The 23840-nt window shown below is 46.6% G+C and overlaps 1 protein-coding gene across 1 annotated transcript in view; it reads left to right on the plus strand.

Moving 5' to 3' along the window:
* Window positions 1-23840, plus strand: part of LOC147095733 (zinc-binding protein A33-like) — a 34556-nt gene that overhangs the window by 3027 nt on the left and 7689 nt on the right. Inside the window, exons 2-4 of the mRNA XM_085974781.1 lie at window positions 1458-1553; window positions 5171-5401; window positions 19198-19220. Of these exons, the coding sequence (XP_085830907.1) occupies window positions 1458-1553; window positions 5171-5401; window positions 19198-19220 (350 nt within the window). The remainder of the gene's footprint in view (window positions 1-1457; window positions 1554-5170; window positions 5402-19197; window positions 19221-23840) is intronic.

Genomic DNA, 23840 nt, shown 5'->3' on the forward strand with positions numbered 1-23840 from the left:
GAATGAGAGGTGATCTCATTGAAACATACAAAATTCTTGCAGGGCTTGACAGGGTAGAGGCCGGGAGGATGTTTCCTTTGTCTGGGGAGTCCAGAACCAAGGGTCACAGTCTCAGAATAAGGGGTCGGCCATTTAGGACTGAGATGAGGAGAGATTTCTTCACTCACAGGGTGGTGAATCTTTGGAATTCTCTACCCCAGAGGGCTGTGGAGGCTCAGTCGCTGATTATATTCATAAGAACATAAGATGTAGGAGCAGGAGTCGGCCATTTGGCCCCTCGAGCCTGCTCCACCATTCAATAAGATCATGGCTGACCTGATCTTGGCCTCAACTCCACTTCCCTGCCCACTCCCCGTAACCCTTGACTCCCCTATCGTTCAAAAATCTGTCTATATTCAAGAAACAGATTGATAGATTTTTGAATATTAAGGGAATCAAGGGATATGGGGATAGTGCAGGAAAATGGAGATGTGGTAGAAGATCAGCCATGATCTCATTGAATGGTGGAGCAGGCTCGAAGGGCCAAATGGCCTACTCCTGCTCCTATTATGTTCTTATCCATTAAAACACAAAAATGTAGTAAAATGCATGAAGAAATAAGCCTGTAAAAATGGTTACACAGTGTGTTAGTGATAAAGCAAATCATGTCACAATATACCATGCTTAAGTGAAACCGCACCTCCTCCTACTGGTGGTGGGAGGGCCGCATATTTGGCTGGGACGTCTGGACGTAGGCCTGTGCATTAATCCTTAACTAAGAAAGGATATACTTGCCATAGAGAGAGTGCAGCCAAGGTTCACCAGACTGATTCCTGGGATGGCAGGACTGCCATATGAGGAGAGATTGGGTCGACTAGGCCTGTATTCACTAGAGTTTAGAAGAATGAGAGGGGATCTCATGGAAACGTATAAAATTCTGAGAGGGGCTAGACAGACTGGAATCGGGGAGGATGTTTCCCCTAGCTGGGGGGTCTAGAATGAGGGATCACAGTCTCAGGATACTGGGAAGGACATTTAGGACTGAGATGAGGAGAAATTTCTTCACTCACAGGGTGGTGAACCTGTGAAATTCTCCACCACAGAAGGCCGTGGAGGCTAATCACTGAATATATTTATGAAGGAGATAGATAGATTTATAGACACAAAAGGCATCAAGGGGGTATGGGGAGAGAGCAGGAATATGGTATTGAGATAGAGGATCAGCCATGATCATATTGAATGGCGGGGCAGGCTCGAAAGGCTGAATAGCCTACTCCTGCTCCTATTTTACTTTGTTTCTAATCCGCCCTGTTCCCGTCGGAATTTCGACAGGGGACATTCCCTTTGACTGACGATCAGTGGCGGAGGAAAATCTGCCAACGGTGTTCACTTATGGCGGTCCCTGACTGACCGACCAAGGCAAGAAACGTTCAGCGCGGGCCCCGGCTTAACCACAGCCAATTTCTATTTTGTTCCAGGGAAACTTGCAAGGAACTTTGGTTGCTCTGTGGAAACAAATGGAAGACAGCTTTGAAAGCCACTGCGAAGACAAAGGGAATCTAATAAAACTTGAGGTGAGATTGGTTTGATTGTCAAGGGGCTGGCCAGCTATTAATGTGACAAACACATTTCGGGCGATTGGAAAATAGTCCCAACAGAGAGTGAGGGGGTTTCAAAACTCTGGCGTGATTGTGGGCAGATTTTCCAAGACTCAGATCATCTGTTTTTTTTTTAAGTGATGTTGGATGAGGGATAAATATTGGCCAGGACACCGGGGAGAACTCCCCTGCTTTTCTTTGAAATAGTGCCGTGGGATCTTTTACGTCCACCTGAGAGGTCAGTTCTGATGAAGGGTCCCAGACCTAAAATGTTAACACTGTTTCTCTCTCCACGGATGCTGCCTGGCCTGCTGAGTGCTTCCAGCATTTTCTGTTGTTAGGTCAGATGAGACCTTGGTTTAATGTCTCATCCGAAAGACGGCTCCTCTGACAGTGCAGCGGTCCTTCAGTACATGGATATGGGGATTGGCTGGTTAAGTGGAGTTGAGGTAGAAGATCAGCCATGATCTTATTGAATGGCGGAGCAGGCTCGAGGAGTGGGGTGTGTTGCTGTATGGCCTACTCCTTCTCCTATTTCTTATGTTCATTCAGTACTGCACTGGGAGTGTGAGCCTAGATTTTGTACATCAGTCTCTGTGGTGGGACTATGAACCTGCAGCCTCTGACTCAGAGGCTATAGTGCTTACTGACTGTGGGAGAATCTAGGACTAGGGGGTCACTGTTTAAAAATAAAGGGTCACCCATTTAAGACAGAGATGAGGAGACATTTTTTCACTCAGAGAGTCGTGAGTATTTGGAACTCTCTTCCTCAGGGGGCGGTGGAAGCAGAGTCTTTGAATATTTTTAAGGCAGAGGTAGAGAGATTCTTGATAAGCAAGGGGGTGAAAGGTTATCGGGGGTAGGCTGGAATAGACCACTTGGCCCCTCGAGCCTGCTCCGCCAATGGCTGATCTTGGGCTCAAAGCCACTTCCCTGCCCACTCCTCATAACCCTTCACTCCCTTATCTTGCAAAAATCTGTCTATCTCCACCTTAAATGTATTTAATGACCCTGCCTCCATGGCTCTCTGGGGCAGAGAATTCCACAGATTTACGACCCTCTGAGAGAAGAAATTCCTCCTCATCTCCGTTCTAAAAGGGCGACCCTTTATTCTGAGACTGTGCCCCCGAGTTCTAGATTTCCCCACGAGGGGAAACATCCTTTCTGCATCTACCTTGTTGAGACCCCTCAGTATCTTATATGTTTCAATAAGGTCCCCTCTCATTCTTCTAAATTCCAATAAGTATAGGCCCAACCTGCTCAACCTTTCTTCATAAGCCAACCCCCTCATCTCAGGAATCAACCGTGTGAATCGTCTCTGAGCTGCCTAAGATTGAATGGTGGAGCAGGCTTGAGGGGCTGAGTGGCCTGCTCCTAATTCGTATGTTCGTATGAGACACGGCAGACACAAAGGCCGCCATCCCTCCTCACAGCCATAGGCACGACCACTGAAGGAGGGGAGGGTGGACGGGAGACATGCCCAGCAATTATTTGTTGTCATGGTTTAAGTACCCCTGTTACTCCAACTCCAAATCCCAGAACTGTCTTTCCCCCCACCACCCCCCGCCCAATGCTCCCCACCCAACTAGTTACACACAGTTGACCCTCCAAACAGCTGAAGGACCGTCAGAAAAGAGAGGGGGAATAGATCCCACTGACGCAGCACTGCGAGTATTTATGAAAAGATCACTCGTCAGCACGTCATAGAACATTAGCAGAAAGTAGCAAGAGAGAAAACATTCGCAAACTGTCCTTCAAACATAATCAAAAGACACTGCACCAGGACAAGTTGTCCCTCAACCATGGCAACAAAATCATTTTTCACAGAGCTCGCTCGTTTTAAATTTGTTGATTAAATAAATGAAGTGAAGAGCTATTTATTGACACCAGTTGTCAAGCAAGTTCAGTAAGAATGAAAGTAAAGCTACTTCTCTCCACGTCTCCCTCATATGTCTATGGTAGCACAGTAGTTATGTTACTGGACTTGCAATCCAGAGGCTTGGACTAATGAGTTCAAATCCCACTATGGCCACTGGGGAATTTTAATTCAATAAATCTGGAATTAAAAAAAAGCATGAATCTCCTGGACTGTTGTAAAAACCATGTGGTTCACTAATGTCCACAAGGAAATCTGCTGTCCTTACCTGGTCAGGCATATATGTGACTCCAGACCCACAGCAATGTGGTTGACTCTTACAATGGCCTAGCAATTCACCACCACCTTCTCGAGGGTGATAAATGCTGGCCTTGCTGGCGATGTCCACATTGCGTGAATGAATTTTTTTTTAAATCAACTGCAGGTTCCTTGTTTTTAAGTCCCTCTATAGGTTTTATCTCTTTCTCCCCTCCCCCCTGGCACCCCACTACCGTCTAAGCAACTCATCTCCAGCTCTGCCTGCTCCAGATTGTTGCTTATCCCCTCATTTCTACTGCTCCGCCACTTCAGGCTGATCGTTCAGTCCCTATGGGGGACGGTTTTTGCTGCGGCTCCCAGTGCAGACCTTGTATCTCCAGAACTTAGACAAACTTGATCTTACAACTTAACGAAGGAAAGACTTACATTTATATAGCACCTTTCATGACCACTGGACGTCTCAGAGCGCTTTATAGCCAATGAAGCACTTTTGGAGTGTAGTCACTGTTGTAATGTGGGAAACGCGGCAGCCAATTTGCGCACAGCAAGCTCCCACAAACAGCTTATACTGTTCATGTTGGCTCCAGAGAAACGAGCCCCAACCTGTTCAATTATTTCTGATAGTTATAACCTCTCAGTTCTAGTATCATTCTTGTAAATCTTTCTTGCACCTTCTCCAGTGCCTCTATATCCTTTTTATAATATGGAGACCAGAACTGTACGCAGTACTCCAAGTGTGGTCTAACCAAGGTTCTGTACAAGTTAAACATAACTTCTCTGCTTTTCAAAGCTACCCCTCTCGAAATGAACCCCAGTGCTTGGTTTGCTTTTCTTATGGCCTTATTAACCTGTGTCCTGGTGGTGGTGAGCCGCCTTCTTGAACCGCTGCAGTCCATGTGGTGAAGGTGCTCCTACGGTGCTGTTAGGGAGGGAGTTCCAGGATTTAGACCCAGCGACGATGAAGGAACGGCCGATATATTTCCAAGTTGGGATGGTGTGTGGCTTGCTGGGGAACTTGGAGGTGGTGGTGTTCCCATGCGCCTGCTGCCCTTGTCCTTCTAGGTGGTAGAGGTCGCGGGTTTGGGAGGTGCTGCCGAAGAAGCCTTGGCGAGTTGCATCTTGTAGATGGTGCACACTGCAGCCACGGTGCACCGGTGGTAGTGTTCCCATGCGCCTGCTGCCCTTGTCCCTTCTAGGTGGCGGAGGTCACAAGACATTGAACCCGCAGCCTCTGATTCCAAGGCAAGAGTGGTACCAATAAGCCACACTACGCCATCCCATTTCCACAGTTGTAACAAATTAAGGGTCAATGATAGCACAAGCTTCAAGATACAGTCCTCTGCTTAACTCAGTGCTGTTACTATATTCTCATTGTCTGAGCGAGTGAGTGGGATCACCTTTGTCTTTGAGTTGGGAGCATCTCTTCTGTGTTTGAGAGACGTTCTGTTTAATTCTGCAGAGAAAAGCCGACTGCTTGAGGACGAACATTGGGTGCGAATTCGCCAAATTGCACCAGTTTTTGAAGGAGGAGCAACAGGCCCTGTTATTCAGGCTTGCTCAGAAGGAGGTGGCCGTGCTACAGGAAATAGAGGAAAACATGAGGAAAGCTTCTGCGCAGAGGGCCTCCATCAATCAAACCATCGCAGACATACAGAAGAGGCTGCGCCTGCAAGATGCAGGATCACTGGAGGTATCAGTATTGTTGGAGCATCAGCTAATGTCAACCGGGTCAATACAGGTTTATTTTGTACATCTGGGTATTTTTTTAAAAATTTGTTTATGGGATGTGGGCGTCGCTGGCAAGGCCAGCATTTATTGCCCATACCTAGTTGCCTTTAAGAAGGTGGTGGTGAGTCGCCTTCTTGAACCGCTGCAGTCCGTGTGGTGAAGGTACTCCCACAGTGCTGTGAGGGAGGGAGTTCCAGGACTTTGACCCAGCGACGATGAAGGATCGGCGATGTACTTCTAAGTCAGGATGGTGTGTGACTTGAGAACTTGGAGGTGATGGTGTTCCCATGCGCCTGCTGCCCTTCTAGGTGGAAGAGGTCGCAGGTTTGGGAGGTGCTGCCGAAGAAGCCTTGGCGAGTTGCTGCAGTGCATCTTGTAGATGGTACTCACTGCAGCCACGGTGCGCCAGTGATGGAGGGAGTGAATGTTTAAGGTGGTAGATGGGGTGACAATCAAGCGGGCTGCTTTGTCCTGGATGGTGTCGAGCTTCTTGAGTGTTGTTGGAGCTGCACTCATCCAGGCAAGTGGAGAGTATTCCATCACACTCCTTAATTGTGCCTTGTAGATGGTAGAAAGGCTTTGGGGAGTTGGGGGGTGAGACACTCGCCTCAGAATACCCAGCCTCTGACCTGTTCTTGTTGCCACAGTATTTGTGGCTGGTCCTAAGTTTCTGGTCAATGGTGACCCCCAAGATGTTGATGGTGGGGGATTCGGTGATGGTAATGCCATTGAATGTCAATTCAGTGACTCAATGTCAATCATTGAATTGGTTAGGCAGAGCCCAGTAGCCCAAGGTGTCAGCCGTGGCTCAGTGGGTAGTGCTCGCGCCTCTGAGTCAGAAGGTTGTGGGTTCAAGTCCCACTCCAAGAGATTGAGGACATAATCCAGGCTGACACTCCCAGTGCTAGTATGGAGGAGTGTGCTGCACCTGTCGGAGGTGCCGTCTTTCGGATGAGAGGTTATACCGAGGCCCCACCTGTTCTTCCAGGTGGCTGTAAAAGATTCTACAGCACTATTTCGAAGAAGAGCAGGGGTGTTTGTCCTGGTGCCAATATTTATCACTAAAACAAATTATCTAGTCATTATCATGCTGTTATTTGTAGGAGCTTGCTGTGCATAAATTGACTGTTGTGTTTCCTGCACTATTACAGTAACTTCACTTCAAAAAGCACTTACTTGGCTGGAGAGTGCTTTGGGACATCCTGAGGCTGTGAAAGGTGCTATATAAATGCAGGTCTGTCTTTTTTTATTAGGGGGATTAATCTGACAGCCTCACTTCCTCTGGGTGGGGGTAGGGGGGAAGGTTGTGCAGAATATTTTCTTTATTTTTCAAAACCCTTCATAATTTTGAACACCTCTATTAAATCTCCCCTTATCCTTCTCTGCTCTAAGGAGAACAATCCCAGCTTCTCCAGTGTTTCCACATAACCGAAGTACCTCAACCCTGGTACCATTCTGTAATCTCCTCTGCACATTTTCTAAGGCCACTCTTACTGAGCAACCTTGCGAGGTTGAGAGACAGTAGAAATTTAAAATTGGGTGAACTTTCTACTCACGGGTGCTCTCTCCTAAAAAGAAAAATATAGCACATTTCACGACCACCGGACATCCCAAAGCACTTCACAGCCAATGAAGTACTTTTTGAAGTGCAGTCACTGTTGTAATGTGGGAAATGCGGCAGCCAATTTGCGCACAGCAAGCTCCCACAAACAGCAGTGTGATAATGACCCAGATAATCTGTTTTTGAGATGTTGATTGAGGGATAAGTATTGGTGCGGACAGCGGGGAGAACTCCCCTGCTCTTCTTCAAAATAGTGCCATAGGATTTTTTACATCCACCTGAGAGGGCAGACGGGGCCTCGGTTTAACGTCTCATCCGAAAGATGGCCCCTCCGACAGTGCAGCGCGCTCCCTCAGCACTGCCCTGGAGTGTCAGCCTAGATTTTTGTGCTCAAGTCTCTGGAGTGGGACTCGAACCCACAACCTTCCAACCCAAAAGTGAGGGTGCTGCCCACCGAGCCACAGCTGACACTAAACTGGCAGAGGTACATAACTGGAGAGTACAGTGAGCTTCACACTGCATTTTGTCTGTGCTAAGTTTGAGGGAGGAAAAGGTCTCATTCTCCAACACTGATATCTGTCACTTCGATGAGCCAAAAGGTAAGATAGGGCTAAAAGACGGAGAGCACTAAAAACCTGCCAGGGTCACCGAAATTAATGGCACTGGCAGGACCGGGATGTTGGTGCTGGTTGCTAATTAACATTGGCCCAGCACTAAACTCATTGTGTAAGGCTGGTTTCATGTCGCTAGTCCCAGCAGGTGGCCCCATGTAGCGTGGCCGTAGCATCATTGCAGCAAGGACAGCCTTCTCTTCAAGCAAGGCTGTCATTTTAGAAAGTAGTGCGGCTCCTTAAAGGGGAACTGCCTTCTAAAATGAAAAAAATAAAAATAATTTATAAATAGGGAGTTTTTATCCCTTACAGCTCAATTGACCTTCTTGGGGAAAAAAATTAACGTTAAAAAGAATTCTCAAATGGGAGTCTTCAGCTCTTAAAGCTGAATTTCCATCCACAACTAAAGATATGGGAAAAGTGTTTCAGCACTAACACAACTGGCTCAGCAAGCCAGGGAAGGGGCACCCAAGGTCTCGCACACACCACTCCAGCTTTGTGCATGGGGGTCAACACTGCAAGAGAGGTCTTCTACCCACAGGGGCCAGGAGGCCTTTCAGAAAGAATGATATGGGACCACATCACCGGGGCCGTCACTGCCAGCAGTGTTGCCCCCACCACCTGGCTCCAGTGCCCAAAGAAGCTTCATGACCTCAGACCAGTGGCCAAGGTCAGTGAATGCATCTTCAAAAGCCGGCTCCTACCAACTGTATCATTAGCCTCACAAATTTCTCAATGTACAACTCCCCCCACCCCCGCTCCCATCACTCACCTACCAATAATCTGCAGCAAACACGAGGCCCACCTCCCATTCCTAGCTTCACCTCACCCCCTTGGGGGAGACGGTGCTTGCCATTCTTGGCGTGGCACGGCTGAGCCCTTGGCCAGCAGCGGGGCTGAAAAGATACAAGATGCTGCTATCTTCATGCGTTCTCCTCCTTCTTGCACGCACCTCTTGCTTTCTCAGCCTCCCCTCACCAAAACTCCACCCTGGTGCCTTCCTCATTACACACACTCAAGAAATGTAGTCTGCCACGCCAGTGGTTTACCAAGAAGAGGGAGAGGAGAGTGAAGAAGAAGTAGTAGAAACACTATCACTCGATTTGCCACTCCCAGCTACCAGCTCCTCGAGCTTGACCGGCAAGGCCATTTTCTGTGTCCCCCACTGGAAGTCAGCAGCCTTCCACCAGCTATGCTGCAGCCACTGGGGTAGCACTGCGTGACATCAGTAGGATAGGCAAAGGCACACACAAGACAGTTACTGAGTGAATGCTTAAGGGTGATTAGTTGATTTCTTGATGTCATATTGGATGGATAATTGTATAAAGTTGGATTGGAAATTTTGCTTTGTGGTGGTTTCAGCATCATGGCCAAGAGGATGCTGTGATGGTCAGTAACAGAGGGAAGGTAAGGTGTGGGACTGTTGAAACGGATTTTTTTGGTCCTCAATCTGGTTCAGTACAAACACTGAGTCGAATACTGGTTTAGTTCAACAGTTGTTTTATTCTGCTGTCCCGGGAGACTTACTCTGATACAGCACCGTTCTGACTCCAGCAGAGTCTCGACAGGTTCCACCAGAGCAAGCAATCTTTCATACAGTGGGTCACATTATTATACTTTACTTTTGAAAAGACATTAACACATCGTACATTCTACACCAATCCCGAGCGAGGCATGTACACAGTTTAAAGTGATGTCCTGGCCTGGCAGTTTGAAATAAAGAAGTCACAGTTCACTGAATGGTTTATAATATAGAAAATATGCAGGTAATGGTTTCACGATCACCTAATCATTATGGTAATGCATGGTAATGTGTTTTCGGATCGCCTTTTGTCAGTATACCCTTTGCACTCCACCCTACATTGTTCCACCAGCAAGGTGTGACATCGTGGGTGCCAGCCATATTAGCATTTTACTTCTTGCTGCCTTCAGTTTCTTGAATTAACATGATCATCTCTCACAATATGCAAGTGACTCAGCGATGTCGACATTGCACCACCATTTTAGGCTAACAGGGTCCTCCATTTTAGGTTGGCAGGGTCCTTGGCCATGCGGAGCGAGTTGTTACCTTATTTTTGCATTCTATATTCTCATTCCCCCCTTTTATCATTCCATGATAACCATCTAAGGTACCCTGTGATTCTGGGCTTCATCCTACTGGTTCATCTCTACTTTATTGAGTCTATTATACTCCTCCTCCATTAATTCCTTCTCAACTTGCTCCTTTACCATCTCACTCGCTTCACCCTCTATATTTAGTAATTCAATTTCTTCTTCTGATGATTTCCTTTTTTAATAGTCCATTACAGAAGTCCCATTTAGTCACGTTCCAGGATCCGAAAGCTTTAAGATTCTTGTCTTTGCACTGGAGAATATCTCTTCGGCACATTTCTTCAGTCGATTGAACGCCCCGCCCGCGAGCAGGATAACGCTCAGAAGCAGTAATAAGGTCCTCATCTTGATCCTCCGTGATCAATCAATGCGACTTATTAGTTATTAATCTGGAAAACAAACTGCTTACACAAGATCCAAAGTTAAAAACTTAAAGCTAAAATTTTAAAAATTAAAAATTAGAAATCGTATAATAAGTATAATAAAAGTAGGATTTTGGCAGGCCAAAACAATCCAAACACAACACCAGACCTCGTAAAACTGCAGTCACCTTTATCAAGGCCGAGCGTGAGTTCTGTAGTCTCTTATCAATTAAAATAAAATTAATGATTGTTCGTAAAATCTACTCTATACTGTACTGAAATCTACTGATTATCTCCCCCCCCTTTTGATTGGTTTCTCCAATCAATTTACAATGGTGGACGTGCACCCATGCGCTTCTTCCCTCGACCTTAGCTGCAGTCGGGGTTGTTAGTAAGACCTGATATGGACCTTCCCACCTTGGATCTAGACTTTTACGAGTCCAGTTCTTAACCATCACATACGAACCTGGTTCAATTTTTAGAGAACCAGATAAGTCAGGAAGTTCACCATATGCAGCACGGACTTGTGAATGCAGCCCACGTAAAACCTTAGTAAGAGCCAAGACATAGGTCGTCATTTCTTCAGTCATATGGTGAAAATGCACCGTTGTAGCAGCATTTTGGTTCCAGGGAGTCTTGAGTGGTTTACCATAGATAATCTCAGCAGGGGTAAGTCGTGCTTTACCCGCGGGTGTGGTGCGGATCTGAAAGAGAGCCACAGGAAGCAATTTCAACCAGGTTAAGCCGGTTTCGGCTACCAGTTTAGCAAGTTTGCTCTTCAGAGTCTGATTGGTTCTTTCGACAAGTCCTGCAGCCTGTGGTCGATAAGCACAATGCAATTGCTGATGAATGTTCAACTGGCTACAAAGTTCCTTGTTCACTTTGGCAGTGAAGTGAGGACCGTTGTCAGAACTTAACCGAGTTGGAATACCATACCGAGGTATGATCTCTCTCAGCAATACCTTAACAACAGTAGAGGCTTTATTGTCTGTGGTTGGATATGCCTCGATCCATTTACTAAATACATCTACAATGACAAGTACGTATTTGTAACACTGACATCTTTCCAACTCAATGTAGTCCATTTGCAGGGTCTCAAAGGGACCCTCAGGTAAAGGGGTTTTTCCCCATTCGCAAGACACTCCCTTTCCAGGGTTGTGTTGTTGACAAGTCAGGCATCGATCGCTAATGTTCTGTGCTATTGCTTGAAGCCTTGGATGCCACCAAGTACTTAGAAGCACATCACTCACTGCCCTGGCACCACAATGAGTTGCAAAGTGTACACATTCAATAACCCAAAGAGCTAACTCATCAGACATGCAAGTCTGTTCCGCGGGAGTAGTCCAGAGTTTTGATAAAGGGTTATATACACATCCCAATTCCCTCCATAAATGCTTATCACTATTAGGAGCGTCCTCCTGCAACTTAATCACCTCTTGGATGGTTGGCATTAGTTTTTCCGAGGTAGACTGATTCTTGTTGGAATTTTTAGTCTGCCTCATAATTCGGGGCACAATCATTTGGTGACTCCTAGAAGCAATTTTGGCTGCCTCATCAGCGCGGCGGTTTCCTATATCTACTGGGTTTTGGCCAGTGGTATGGGCAGAGCATTTAATCACAGCTATCTGTTTGGGGAGTAAAAGGGCTTGCAGGAGGTCTGAAACTAACTGACGGTGTGAGATCGGACTGCCCGAGGAGGTTAGAAATCCTCTATTTTTCCACAATTGTCCAAAGTCGTGAACTACTCCAAAGGCATATCTAGAGTCTGTATATACATTGATTCGTAATCCTTCTCCCAAAGTACAAGCTCGTATGAGTGCAAACAGTTCGGCTTGCTGGGCAGAAAAAGGGGATTCAAAGGCTGCTGATTCTAAGGTGACACCTTCCTGATTTACAATTGCATAACCAGAAATTCGTTTTCCCATGTCATCAATTGAAGAACTGCCATCCGTATACATGGTAATACCGGGATCCGTAATAGGAGTGTCAAACAAATCAGGTCGGACTGAGGTATCATCCTTAATGAGGTGTAAGCAATCATGGCTTGGTTCATCACTCTCGGAAGGCGGGTTTGCAATGAAACTGGCAGGGTTGATAGTGCTACAGTGTTTAAATGTAAGCCTAGGATTGTTCAGTAAGTATATTTCATACTTATTTTGCCTGGCGGTAGTCAGGTGTTGGGTCTGCAATTGCCCCAGTAACGCAGTGACTGAGTGACAGCTATACACAGTAATATCCTGCTGAAGTGTCATGTTAGCGGCTGACTGTAGACTGTTGTAGACGGCTGTAAGGATCTGGGTGCAATAGGGATGTCCTAAAGCTACCGGATCCATTTTTGATGAATAATAAGCTACCGGTCGATGCTTATCTCCATGCTTCTGGGTCAGGACTGCTGTTGAGCAATCGTTTATTACTGTGCAGTATAACTGGAATGGTCTATCGTACAGGGGTCGTCCCAGGGCTGGTGCTTGGACCAGATCCTGTTTTAATTCCTCAAATGCCTGCTGTGCCTCTAGTTCCAGCTCAAACTCTCCCTCTTTAGCCGTGTAGGGAGTCAGATGTTTGGTTAATACTGCAATATTAGGTATCCACTGTCGACAATAATTAACCATTCCCAGCCACTGTCTGACTTGTTTGGCCGTTTTAGGGGCTGGTGTCTCGCATATTGGCTGTATTCTACTGGTTTCCAGACTGCGGTTCTCTGCTGATAACATAACTCCAAGAAATTTAACTGTCTTCTTAGCCACTAGTACTTTAGCTGGAGATACCACATATCCCAATTCTGAGAGATAGTTCAACAACTGAATAGTGTCCTCTCTGTTACTTAGCTCATCAGGGCTGGCAATGAGAAGGTCATCCACATACTGGATCAGATTAGAGCCACGATTTAATGTCAGTGTCTGTAATTGCTGTTGAAGGCACCGCGAAAACAGGGTGGGTGAATTCACAAAGCCCTGGGGTAATCGAGTCCACGTATACTGCTGGCCATTGTACGTGAAGGCAAAAAGGTATTGGCTAGTAGCGGCCAGTGGCAGGGAGAAAAAGGCATGCTGGAGGTCGACTACCGCAAAAACTTTAGCATCAGCAGGTATCGAGGCCAAGATGTGTGCTGGATTAGGTACCAGTGCATGAAGTGGCTGAACAATTGCATTTATTGTTCGTAAATCCTGCACTAGGCGATACTGGTCAGGCTTACCAGTTTTCGGAACAGCTAGGATGGGTGTATTACAACTGGATTGGCATGTTACCAAAATTCCCTGCTCCAACAATCCCTTAATGAGTCTATCTATACTCGGAATAGCTTGCTGCTTCAAAGGGTATTGTCCTACCGTTGGCAAGGTCACATTTTCCTTCACTGGGATCTCAATGGGTTGTATGCCGGTTAGACCTACATGCGTTGGGTCTTCGGCCCATACCTGGGGATTCACATACTCCAGTATATCTTTCCCTACATGACGGTGCACCACTGTCAGGCTAGGCTCAGGGTTTTGGTAAAATTGGACCATCAGACCTCCGGGTAACTGTTGCGGCTGGTGGCATTCAGGGTTTGCCTGATCGATTGCTCGTTTTACCATGGGCCCCAAATCTTTGGCGTGGAAAGACTGGTTAACTTCCCGCGTGATATGAGGGGCCACTGTCGAAGGCTGCTTCCACAAGTGTAAGGGGACCTGCACAAACTCTGCTTTTCCCTCAGGTCCAGTTACTACAGCCTTGAGGTAGATTGTCCATTCCGTACCTTCCTGATTTTTAAAATACTCCTCAAGGGTCCTATCCTTTCCACTTCGATCATATGCCAGTGTCACATGATAGGAGGATGCATTGAGGTCGAGTGACCACCATTGAGGTGTAGTCGAAACATAACATTGCCTTTTATTTGCCCAATGTCCGATTGCTATTCCTTCATCACCACAATCAAGTTTGAGTTGGAATGCACATAGTAAGTCTCTGGCCATTAAATTGCAGTCCAAGCCGGTAGTTATTACAAATTGGTGGGTCGCAGATTGATTTTTGTAGGTCACCTGAACTGGTTCTGACATAGCATACTTGGTCCTTTGACCTTGGAAGCCTGATAATTCCTGGGTCTTGTTGGATCGGGGAAGTTTAAGGTCCGATTGGACAGAGGACATGGCGGCTCCAGTGTCCACTAAAAAGGGGTACCATTGATCCTGGATTTGCAACATTAATAAGGGTTCTTGGGCCGACTGTGAACTGCTGGTCACTAGATTAGCTAGTCAATTCTGTGGGAATGGATTATTCTGGGAGAAATTGGTATATCCTCCCCTGCCTCTAGGTCCTCCTCCGTTTCTTCTCCATCCTCCCCTGCCTCTCCTAGGTGGGTCTCCAGAGGCTAAGGATGGGCAGTCTCTGACCCAATGTCCATCCTTTCCACAGTTATAACACTGCCCTTGTCTTTGACCTTGGTATCCCCGTCCTTGTCCTCTACCCCTTCCTCCACCTCCGTAATTCTGTTGTGGAGTGGCGTAGGGTTGGCCGTATGCAGTAGCATTGAAGCCGTTTGGATGAGGGTAATATCCATAATTCTGAGAGTCTACCCCTCCAGGGTTACAGTATTGAGGTTCCATCTGATACCCTGTCTTGTCTATCGTGTGTGGTTGAATTGGGACTTCCTTCACGACATATTCTGTTTTTACTGTCTTCTGGGGTTGGTTCTCCGAACCTTTACTCTCTTTCCAATGATACTTTACGGCTCTAGCCATTTGAGTTGGAGTATTTTCTGCCCAGTTCATATTATTGGTTTTAACGGCTGTCGCCACAGCAGCCGGGAGACAGTTCATCAGAATGGCGCAGAATTGGGGTGAATTGGCTCCTGCTTGGTAATTGGTGTCCCCTGACTGTCCCTGATAAACCTCACAGAATCTTTCCAAAAATTCCTCAGGTCCCTCATCTTTCTTTGGCTTAGTATCTAGGACATTAGATATAGGTTTTTGGAGTGTAGCATTGAGTGCTGCAAACATGCGTCGCTCCCTATCAGCTGTGAGGGCGTGGGCGGCCTCTAAAGCGGCATGATTAGGGTGAGTCAGGCGTTCCAAAAATCTAGTGTGTTTGGAAGGAGTTAAAACTTGTTGAATCAAAGCCCATAGATCTCGGGAGTCTGCATTGTACACCTGTATCGTGGTTCGAAGAAAGTCCACAAACCTAGCCGGCGCCTTTTTCCTGTCTGGCATACCGGTTAGGATAGCCATTATCTCATTAGGTTTCCAAGGGAAAAATACATCTATGGTGGGGTTGGCTGCGGCAGCCGCTGCATTCGGGTTTGGCATTGTTCTTACCGGCAGATTTCTGGGCGTTCATTTTGGTTTAGTAAGGCTAATTTCGGGTTCTGAGTCGGAACTGTTTAAGGGTGAAAGGTTGTCTTCAGAATCAGTAAGGTCACTACATGAGTCAGTGTCATCTGCTTTTGCTGGTTTATGTTGTACTAATTGTCTGGGTCTACGTTTCTTCTTCTGCCAATTCAGACTAGGGGTATTCCCCGGTTTCACGTCTTTCTTGGGATTTGTTGGATCTTTCGATCGGGTTCGACAAACAACAGGGTCTATATAAACATCAGAAATCGGCGTGATTGGGGAGTGACTTGGGACAGTAAGGGAGGGTGTCGGTGGACTGGTAACGGACGTAATAGGGATCAAGCCAGTCTGATTTGCAAGAGGTTGGTCGGGATAAATGTTATTATATTGGGGTGGCTGAGGAGGTGGCGCGGTAGGAGTTCTAATTGTCCAATTGTTTAAGTCCTCATCTGTTCCGTCTCCCTCTTTCAACCTAAGGCCAACCATTGAACTACGTAGTTCATTTTTATCCTTTTTATCTGGCGCCATTTCAGATTTAGACCTTTTCTCATGTGCACATTCTTTCTTAAGTATTTCAATGGGTTTAGGATTCCCTCCTTCAGTTAGCTTTATTCCTAACTTAACAGCATTCTCTTGCCAGCTGGCTAATAGGGAACTGTCTTTAATTTCTTGGCAATACTGTCGCCAGAGTCCAATTAATTTCTTAGTCTTACTTCCCATATTCTTTTTCCAAATCACTTCTTGAGCTTGTTTAACCGTTTCTAAGCTTTTGGGACCCCCTAGTGGCCATTGTTCGCTGCCTAACTTTTTATTTAAACCCCCTGAGAGTTGTCTCAATTGTTGGGCTTTGTCCGGGTATTGGTCACATAAGGTTTGTAAGGCACTGCCCTCATCACTTGTGGTATCTAGGTAATTACCCATGGTTCTCTTACACTAAGGGTTCTTTTTCAGGATTCGAGTTACTTTTTGCACGTCTCTTATATATTTCACGGATACCGGCACACAAAATGAAACGCAACACTACAATACTTACAATACTTAGACTTAACAAAAACACAGTACAACACTTAGACTTAACAAAAACACAGTGAGTCGTCTATAGTCAAATAGTAATTTTAGCCTCTGCCACCGCCTGGTACAGGTATTCTTAGCCTCTGTCCCCACCTGGTACAGGTATTCTTAGCCTAATTATTCAAATCGTAAATTTAGCCTCTGTCACCGCCTGGTACAGGTATTCTTAGCCTCTGTCACCACCTGGTACAGGTATTCTTAGCCTAATTATTCTACTTATACGACCCTTATCTTGCACTCCCCGAGTACAAGTTGCTATAGCTCTAGAGTCCCCGACTCTCTCTTTTTACTTTCTTTCAAGTATTCCTTTTCTCTTTCTTTAAAATCACTTATCTACTTTTTAGTCCAATCGGAGCCTGAGCGGGCCAAGTGAAATACGAGGCCGGCGCTTTACCCGACTTGGATACTTATTTCCTAAGTTTACACAGTATTCGCCAGATTGACCCAGATCTCGTCGGGACACCACACAAGAATTAGCGAGTGGCAAAACTTTTATCGGACTTACAGATCAGAGGAAAACCGAAGTGGTAAATTTAAACATACTCACTCCGGGGGCCCATTTCCTCCTCTCACGTCCAAAACTAGTTCGGCTCTTAATTTCGCGAATTCTCGGTGATCGTCCGTTGAGATCCCACTTCTGACACCAAATGTTGAAACGGATTTTTTTGGTCCTCAATCTGGTTCAGTACAAACACTGAGTCGAATACTGGTTTAGTTCAACAGTTGTTTTATTCTGTTGTCCCGGGAGACTTACTCTGATACAGCACCGTTCTGACTCCAGCAGAGTCTCGACAGGTTCCACCAGAGCAAGCAATCTTTCATACAGTGGGTCACATTATTATACTTTACTTTTGAAAAGACATTAACACATCGTACATTCTACACCAATCCCGAGCGAGGCATGTACACAGTTTAAAGTGATGTCCTGGCCTGGCAGTTTGAAATAAAGAAGTCACAGTTCACTGAATGGTTTATAATATAGAAAATATGCAGGTAATGGTTTCACGATCACCTAATCATTATGGTAATGCATGGTAATGTGTTTTCGGATCGCCTTTTGTCAGTATACCCTTTGCACTCCACCCTACATTGTTCCACCAGCAAGGTGTGACATCGTGGGTGCCAGCCATATTAGCATTTTACTTCTTGCTGCCTTCAGTTTCTTGAATTAACATGATCATCTCTCACAATATGCAAGTGACTCAGCGATGTCGACATTGCACCACCATTTTAGGCTAACAGGGTCCTCCATTTTAGGTTGGCAGGGTCCTTGGCCATGCGGAGCGAGTTGTTACCTTATTTTTGCATTCTATATTCTCAGGACAAGTGTTGAAAGGGGAATTGGGGTTATGGTCACTGGTACCGCAGGTGGATGAATCCATCCTGGATATCCTGGCCAGAAAGGGGCTGTCTGGGTTGTAACCTTCCTTTTGTTTCCTCCTCCTCTTTGTCTTCCGCAAGCGGATGCTATAAACCTGAAATGACTGCAGAAAATGCTGGAAATACTCAGCAGGTCAGGCAGCATCTTGACCTGAGGCGTTAACTCTGTTTCTCTCTCCACGGATACGGCCTGACCTGCTGAGTATTTCCAGCATTTTCTGTCTTCTCAGAGGCCTTCCTTTGCCATCCGAGGCCTTGCAAGCATCCAGCAGCACACCCTGCACACTTTAAAAAACTTTTAACATGTATTGCGCCAAGCTAATACATCAGTAAACTATTAAAAAAAAATCCAGTCCATAAGCTTAAATGCAAACTTACCTGAAAGATGCATGTGTGCCTTTAAGAAGCGCTGACAGCGTCTCTGTTGGTCTGCTGCACGCCCGCTTTTTCAGAGCAAGCTTAGGACACAACGCTGAACTCAGCGCAAAGGTCCAGGTTCGCAGAGCGTGTTGTTAAGTTGGCATGACGTCCCGCTCTCCACATTTGCATGTCCAGAGCCCAGCGCTGCTATCGGCAGCGCTAACCCTCGCCAAAATGGCAGCCGGCGAGTCCCGCGCCAGAGGCGGGCGTTAGAGCGGCCGCCGCCATTTTTTTCCAGGATTGCGACGCGAACAGCCGGCGGTAAGTAGCCCAATTTCTGGGCCATGGTGTCGGCCAGTGGCTCAGCATGGGTAGCGCGCTCTCGCCTCTGAGTCAGGAGATTGTGGGTTCGCAGTCCTCTTCCAGAGACTTGAGCACATAATCCAGGCTGACGCTCCCAGTGCCAGTACCGAGGGAGCGCTGCACTGTCGGAGGTGCCGTCTTTCGGATGAGACATTAAACCGAGGGCTCCTTCTGCCCTCTCGGGTGGACGTAAAAGATCCCGCGGCCACTATTTCGAAGGAGAGTGGGGGGAGCTTTCCCCGGTGTCCTAGCCAATATTTATCCCTCAACCAATATCTCAAAAAAAAAAAATGCAGGTGAACTGGTCGTTGTCACATTGCTGTTTCTGGGAGCTTGCTGTGCGCAAACTGGCTGCCGCATTTCCTACACCACAACAGTGACCACACTTCAAAAGTACTTCATTGGCTGTAAAGCACTTTGGGTCGTCCTGAGGTGGTAAAAGGCGCTGTAGAAATGCAAGTCTTTCTTTTATATAAAAAGATAGACCAACCTCAAACTTTCAAGTTTTAACTTAAACAAAAAATATTGACGAAGAAATCAGCACAAGTGCGAGTTCCATCGTTCAAGTCTTCTAATGATCTCTCTCCCTAAAGGCCTCCCTCTAACCTGCTGCATTTTGATTTACTTTTCAGGACATCAAGTCCATCACTGACAGGTCTGTTCCGCTTACTGGTGACGATCGTAATCTAGAGCGTGCGTGCATTCTTGTTTAACACTGTGGAACCGAGGTGAAGATTGACGGTTTATAAAACAGGGCACAACCAAGGACGAGCGAAGAGGAGATATAAGCGGTGACGATAGGCTTCAGTATTAAAAGCCTCTCGTAGGCGGAAGGAAAGTCTGAAGGGAAGTGCGGAGTTCCACAAATGTTGGATTCCTGGGAAAGACCCAGTTAGCAACATCAGAACCGGAACAGGCCATTCAGCCCCTCGAGCCGGCTGCACCGCTCGGTTAGATCGCGGCTGATCTGCACCTCAACTCCATTTTACCCACCTCAGCTCCACACCCCTTGGTACCCTTACCCAACAAAAATCTATCGCTACATCAACACAAAAGCAAAATACTGCGGATGCTGGAAATCTGAAATAAAAAAACAGAAACTGCTGGAAATACTCAGCAGGTCGGGCAGCATCCATGGAGAGAGAAACAGGTCGATGACCCTTCGTCAGAACTGAAACGTTGACTGTGTTTCTCTCTCTCTACAGATGCTGCCCGACCTATCTCCAGCAGTTCCTGTATTCATTTCAAAAATCTATCGATCTCAGTCTTGAAAGCTCCAATTGTTCCTCAGCATCCACATCCTATTGGGGGGGAGAGTTCAGATTTCTACCACCCTTTGTGTGGAAAAAGTGCTTCCTGATTTCATTCCTGAATGGCCTGGCTCTAATTTTAAGATTATGGCCTCTTGTTCTTGATTTCCCCACCAGCGGAAATAGTTTCTCTGCATCTACCCTATCGAATCCTTTTAACATGTTAAACACCTCGAGCAGATCGCCCCTCAATCTCCTATACTAAAAGGGGACAACAAACCAAGTTTAAGTAACCTGCCCTCATTATTTAACCCTTTTAGCCCCGGGATCATTCTGGTGAATCTGCGCCGCACCCTCTCCAAGGTCGATATCTCCTTCCTGCGGTGCGGTGCCCAGAACTGAACGCACTGCTCCAGATGGGGTCTAACCCGAGCTTTATATAGCTGCAGCATAACTTCCTCCCCTTTGTTGGCCTTTATCTGAAGAAGGCTGGAATACAGAGTATTATTTAAATGGTGATCGATTGGGAAATGTTGATGTACAGAGGGACCTGGGTGTCCTTGTACACCAGTCACTGAAAGCAAACATGCAGGTGCAGCAAGCAGTTAGGAAGGCAAATGGTATGTTGGCCTTCATTGCAAGAGAATTTGAGTACAGGAGCAAGGATGTCTTACTACAGTTATACATGGCCTTGGTGAGACCACACCTGGAGTAATGTGTGCAGTTTTGGTCTCCTTACCTAAGAAAGGATATACTTGCCATAGAGGGAGTGCAGCGAAGGTTCACCAGACTGATTCTTGGGATGGCAGGACTGCCGTATGAGGAGAGATTGGGTCGACTAGGCCTGTATTCACTAGAGTTTAGAAGAATGAGAGGGGTTCTCATTGAAATGTATAAAATTCTGACAGGGCTAGACAGACTGGATGCAGGGAGGATGTTTCCCCTGGCTGGGGGGTCGAGAACGAGGGGTCACAGTCTCAGGATACGGGGTAGGACATTTAGGACTGAGATAAGGAGAAATTCCTTCACTGGGTGGTGAACCTGTGGAATTCTCTACCACAGAAGGCTGTGGAGGCCAAGTCACTGAATATATTGAAGAAGGAGATAGATAGATTTCTAACACAAAAGGCGTCAAGGGGTGTGGGGAGAGAGCGGGAATATGGTATTGAGGTAGAGGATCAGCCATGATCATATTGAATGGCGGAGCAGGCTCGAAGGGCCGAATGGCCTACTCCTGCTCCTATCTTTCTATGTTTCTATTCCATTCGCCTTTTTTGATTGCTTTTCATACCCGTCCACCATCATTAAGTGATTCAAAAGCAAAACACTCCGGATGCTGGAAATCTGAAATAAAAAAACAGAATGTGCTGGAAATACTCAGCAGGTCAGGCAGCATCTGTGGAGAGACAGATGCTGCCTGGCCTGCTGAGTATTTCCAGCTTTAAGCGAATTGTTACTTGGATTCCCAGACCTCTTTGCTCCGCTACAGTTCCTAGTTCCTCATCATTTAGAGGAAGCGATAAGTCTTGATCTCCATCCGGTGAGGATGCAGGGAGCAGGAGTGCCTGCAAGATGGCATATTTGAAACTTCCAGGGATATACGACGGGGGTAGGCCAGAGGAACAGTGGCCATGCCTGCTTCAATGAGACAAAGGTTAGGGCGGCGACAGAATGGTACAAGGCTAGATGTTAGAAGAAATGTATTTTTCTTCTACCCTACTGAAGAAGGTCAGAGAGGTGTTGGTAGAGATTCGAACGCAGGGGCATTGAGGCCCCAAAACTAGTGCACAACAAACATTGAACAGTGCAGCCTAGAAATTCAGGTAGGCCGGAAACCTGCCAGTACCAGTGCCAGCCAATGCTAACGGCTGCCCGCGGGAACAGCGCAGGCAGCACTAGTATTTTGGTGCTGCCTGCCAATTTACATTAGCGGAACGGAGATCCTGTGGTTCAATGTGCTCGTTCCAGCGCTAACCTCAGGAGGAGGCCAAAGGTCACGTCAGTAGGATCGGTGCGGTGTTCTCGGACAATGTGCGGTGTCAGAGCATTTGGTGACGGCTCCTGGGTTTAACTCTCGAGTCCGCAGATGTCCCTTGTAGAGATGGAGCATTGTGCGTTGTGGCAGATGGCGAGTCATTTGTTTGTCCACAGCTCCCCTCTTACCTGCACGGACATTTCTCTGGGTCTTGTGTGGGGTTCACAAATGGGTGCCAGACTGCCTGGTACTCCCACCTTCGCTGGCTGCCATAGCACCACGGATCTTTGACCCAGATGGTTGCTGTGTGGAGGTTTGTGCTGTACCATGTTGCTGGAGGGAGATGGGATGCACCGTCTTGTAGCTAACAATGCAGATCGCAAAGGGCATTCACTCCCTGGTGAGTGGCTGTTAAAGCACAGGCTCAGATCTGGAGGGACTCCTGGAAGGACCACAAAGACTGAGGCACTGATGTCCTTAAACCGTTGCATGAGACATTAATGGAAAGAAATTTTTAAAAAGCGTAACATGAACTCTTTGTCTGAAGTTTTCTGGTGTCAATGGTGCAGAAGAGAGTTCAATTACATTTTTAACAACAGCAGACTTTTGAAGAACTCTTGGTGAGAATATGCTGTCAAGCCTTTTCAAAGCAGACTTCCAAACTTTCCAGATCATTTTATCTCAATGTATATGATGTGCCTTCAATAACCACAAAACTAGAAGTTATAGACTTTAACAAGTTGGCTTTTAATCACTAAGATCAGAGCTAACATCTCAACACACTGACTGGCTCGCAGGAATGAGTCATACAGATCCTGGGATCTTTATGTAAGAGAAGTCAAGGGCGGAGCCAAGACCTGGAACCTTCCAGGTTAGTCAGGAAAGAGGAAGTGAAACTATACACCATGTGGGGGAGGGTAATATACATGAGTTCAAAATGAATACAGGCAAGGCAAACAGATTTCATTACAGTATAAAATTTAACGAAATGCAGCTTTGATTTTTTCCTGGGATTATTACAACTGTCTACAGTACAACTTATTTTTAAAGTACCTCCTATAGTGTTTGACTGACCAGGGGGAGATTTGCTGCATCTCAGTGGAAGCACTTTTCACTCCAATAGCTCTCCGTAGACAAGAGTGATCCCAGCAGCTATTTACATTGAGTTCTAGCTCACCGCTGCTTTCTCCTGCCTCTCCACACTGTCAACGGCAGCACACACGGGCGTGCTTTGGAGAGGAGCGGCGAGCTCCAAGATGGAGGAGCGGGCCTTAATTCAACGTTGCACGCCGATTGACGTCACGTTCCAACTAATTAAAATACTTCCCGCGAGCCCACGCAACGGCAGCGCTGCCAACCTGCCAAAAATGGCAGCAGCCACGGGACCCCCCGGCAGTGGGCGAAAGTGAGGCAGCCGCCATTTTTTTCCCAAAACGGGCTTTAACGGCCAGCGCTAACACCTCCAATTCTTAGGCCAAGAAGTCATGCCCTATCAACCAACATTGAACAGTATAATGAATTCTGAGGGTGACCTGATAGAGGTCTTTAAGAGCATAATAACATAAGAAATAGGAGCAGGAGTCAGCCATTCAGCCCTTCGAGCTTGCTCCGTCATTCAATAAGATCATGGCTTATCTTCTACCACATCCTCACTTTCTTGAACTATCCCCATATCCCTTGATTCCCTTAATATTCAAAAATCTATCGATCTCTGTCTTGAATATGCTTAACGACTGAGCCTCCACAGCCCTCTGGGGTAGAGAATTCGAAAGATTCACCACCCTCTGAGTGAAGAAATTTCTCCTCACCTCAGTCCTAAATGGCCGACCCCTTATTCTGAGACTGTGACCCCTGGTTCTAGACTCCGTAGCCAGGGGAAACATCTTCTCTGCATCTACCCTGTCAAGCCATTTGTATGTATCAATGAGATCACCTCTCATTCTTCTAAACTCTAGAGAATATAGGTCTAGTCTGCTCAATCTGTCCTCATAGGACAATTCCCCCATCCCAGGAACCAGTCTGGTGAACCTTCGTTGCACTCCCTCTATTA

Source organism: Somniosus microcephalus, unplaced genomic scaffold, assembly GCF_052327205.1.
Source record: "Somniosus microcephalus isolate GS21.2 unplaced genomic scaffold, FLI_Smic_1.0 unresolved_chr1, whole genome shotgun sequence".
Lineage (NCBI taxonomy): Eukaryota > Metazoa > Chordata > Chondrichthyes > Squaliformes > Somniosidae > Somniosus > Somniosus microcephalus.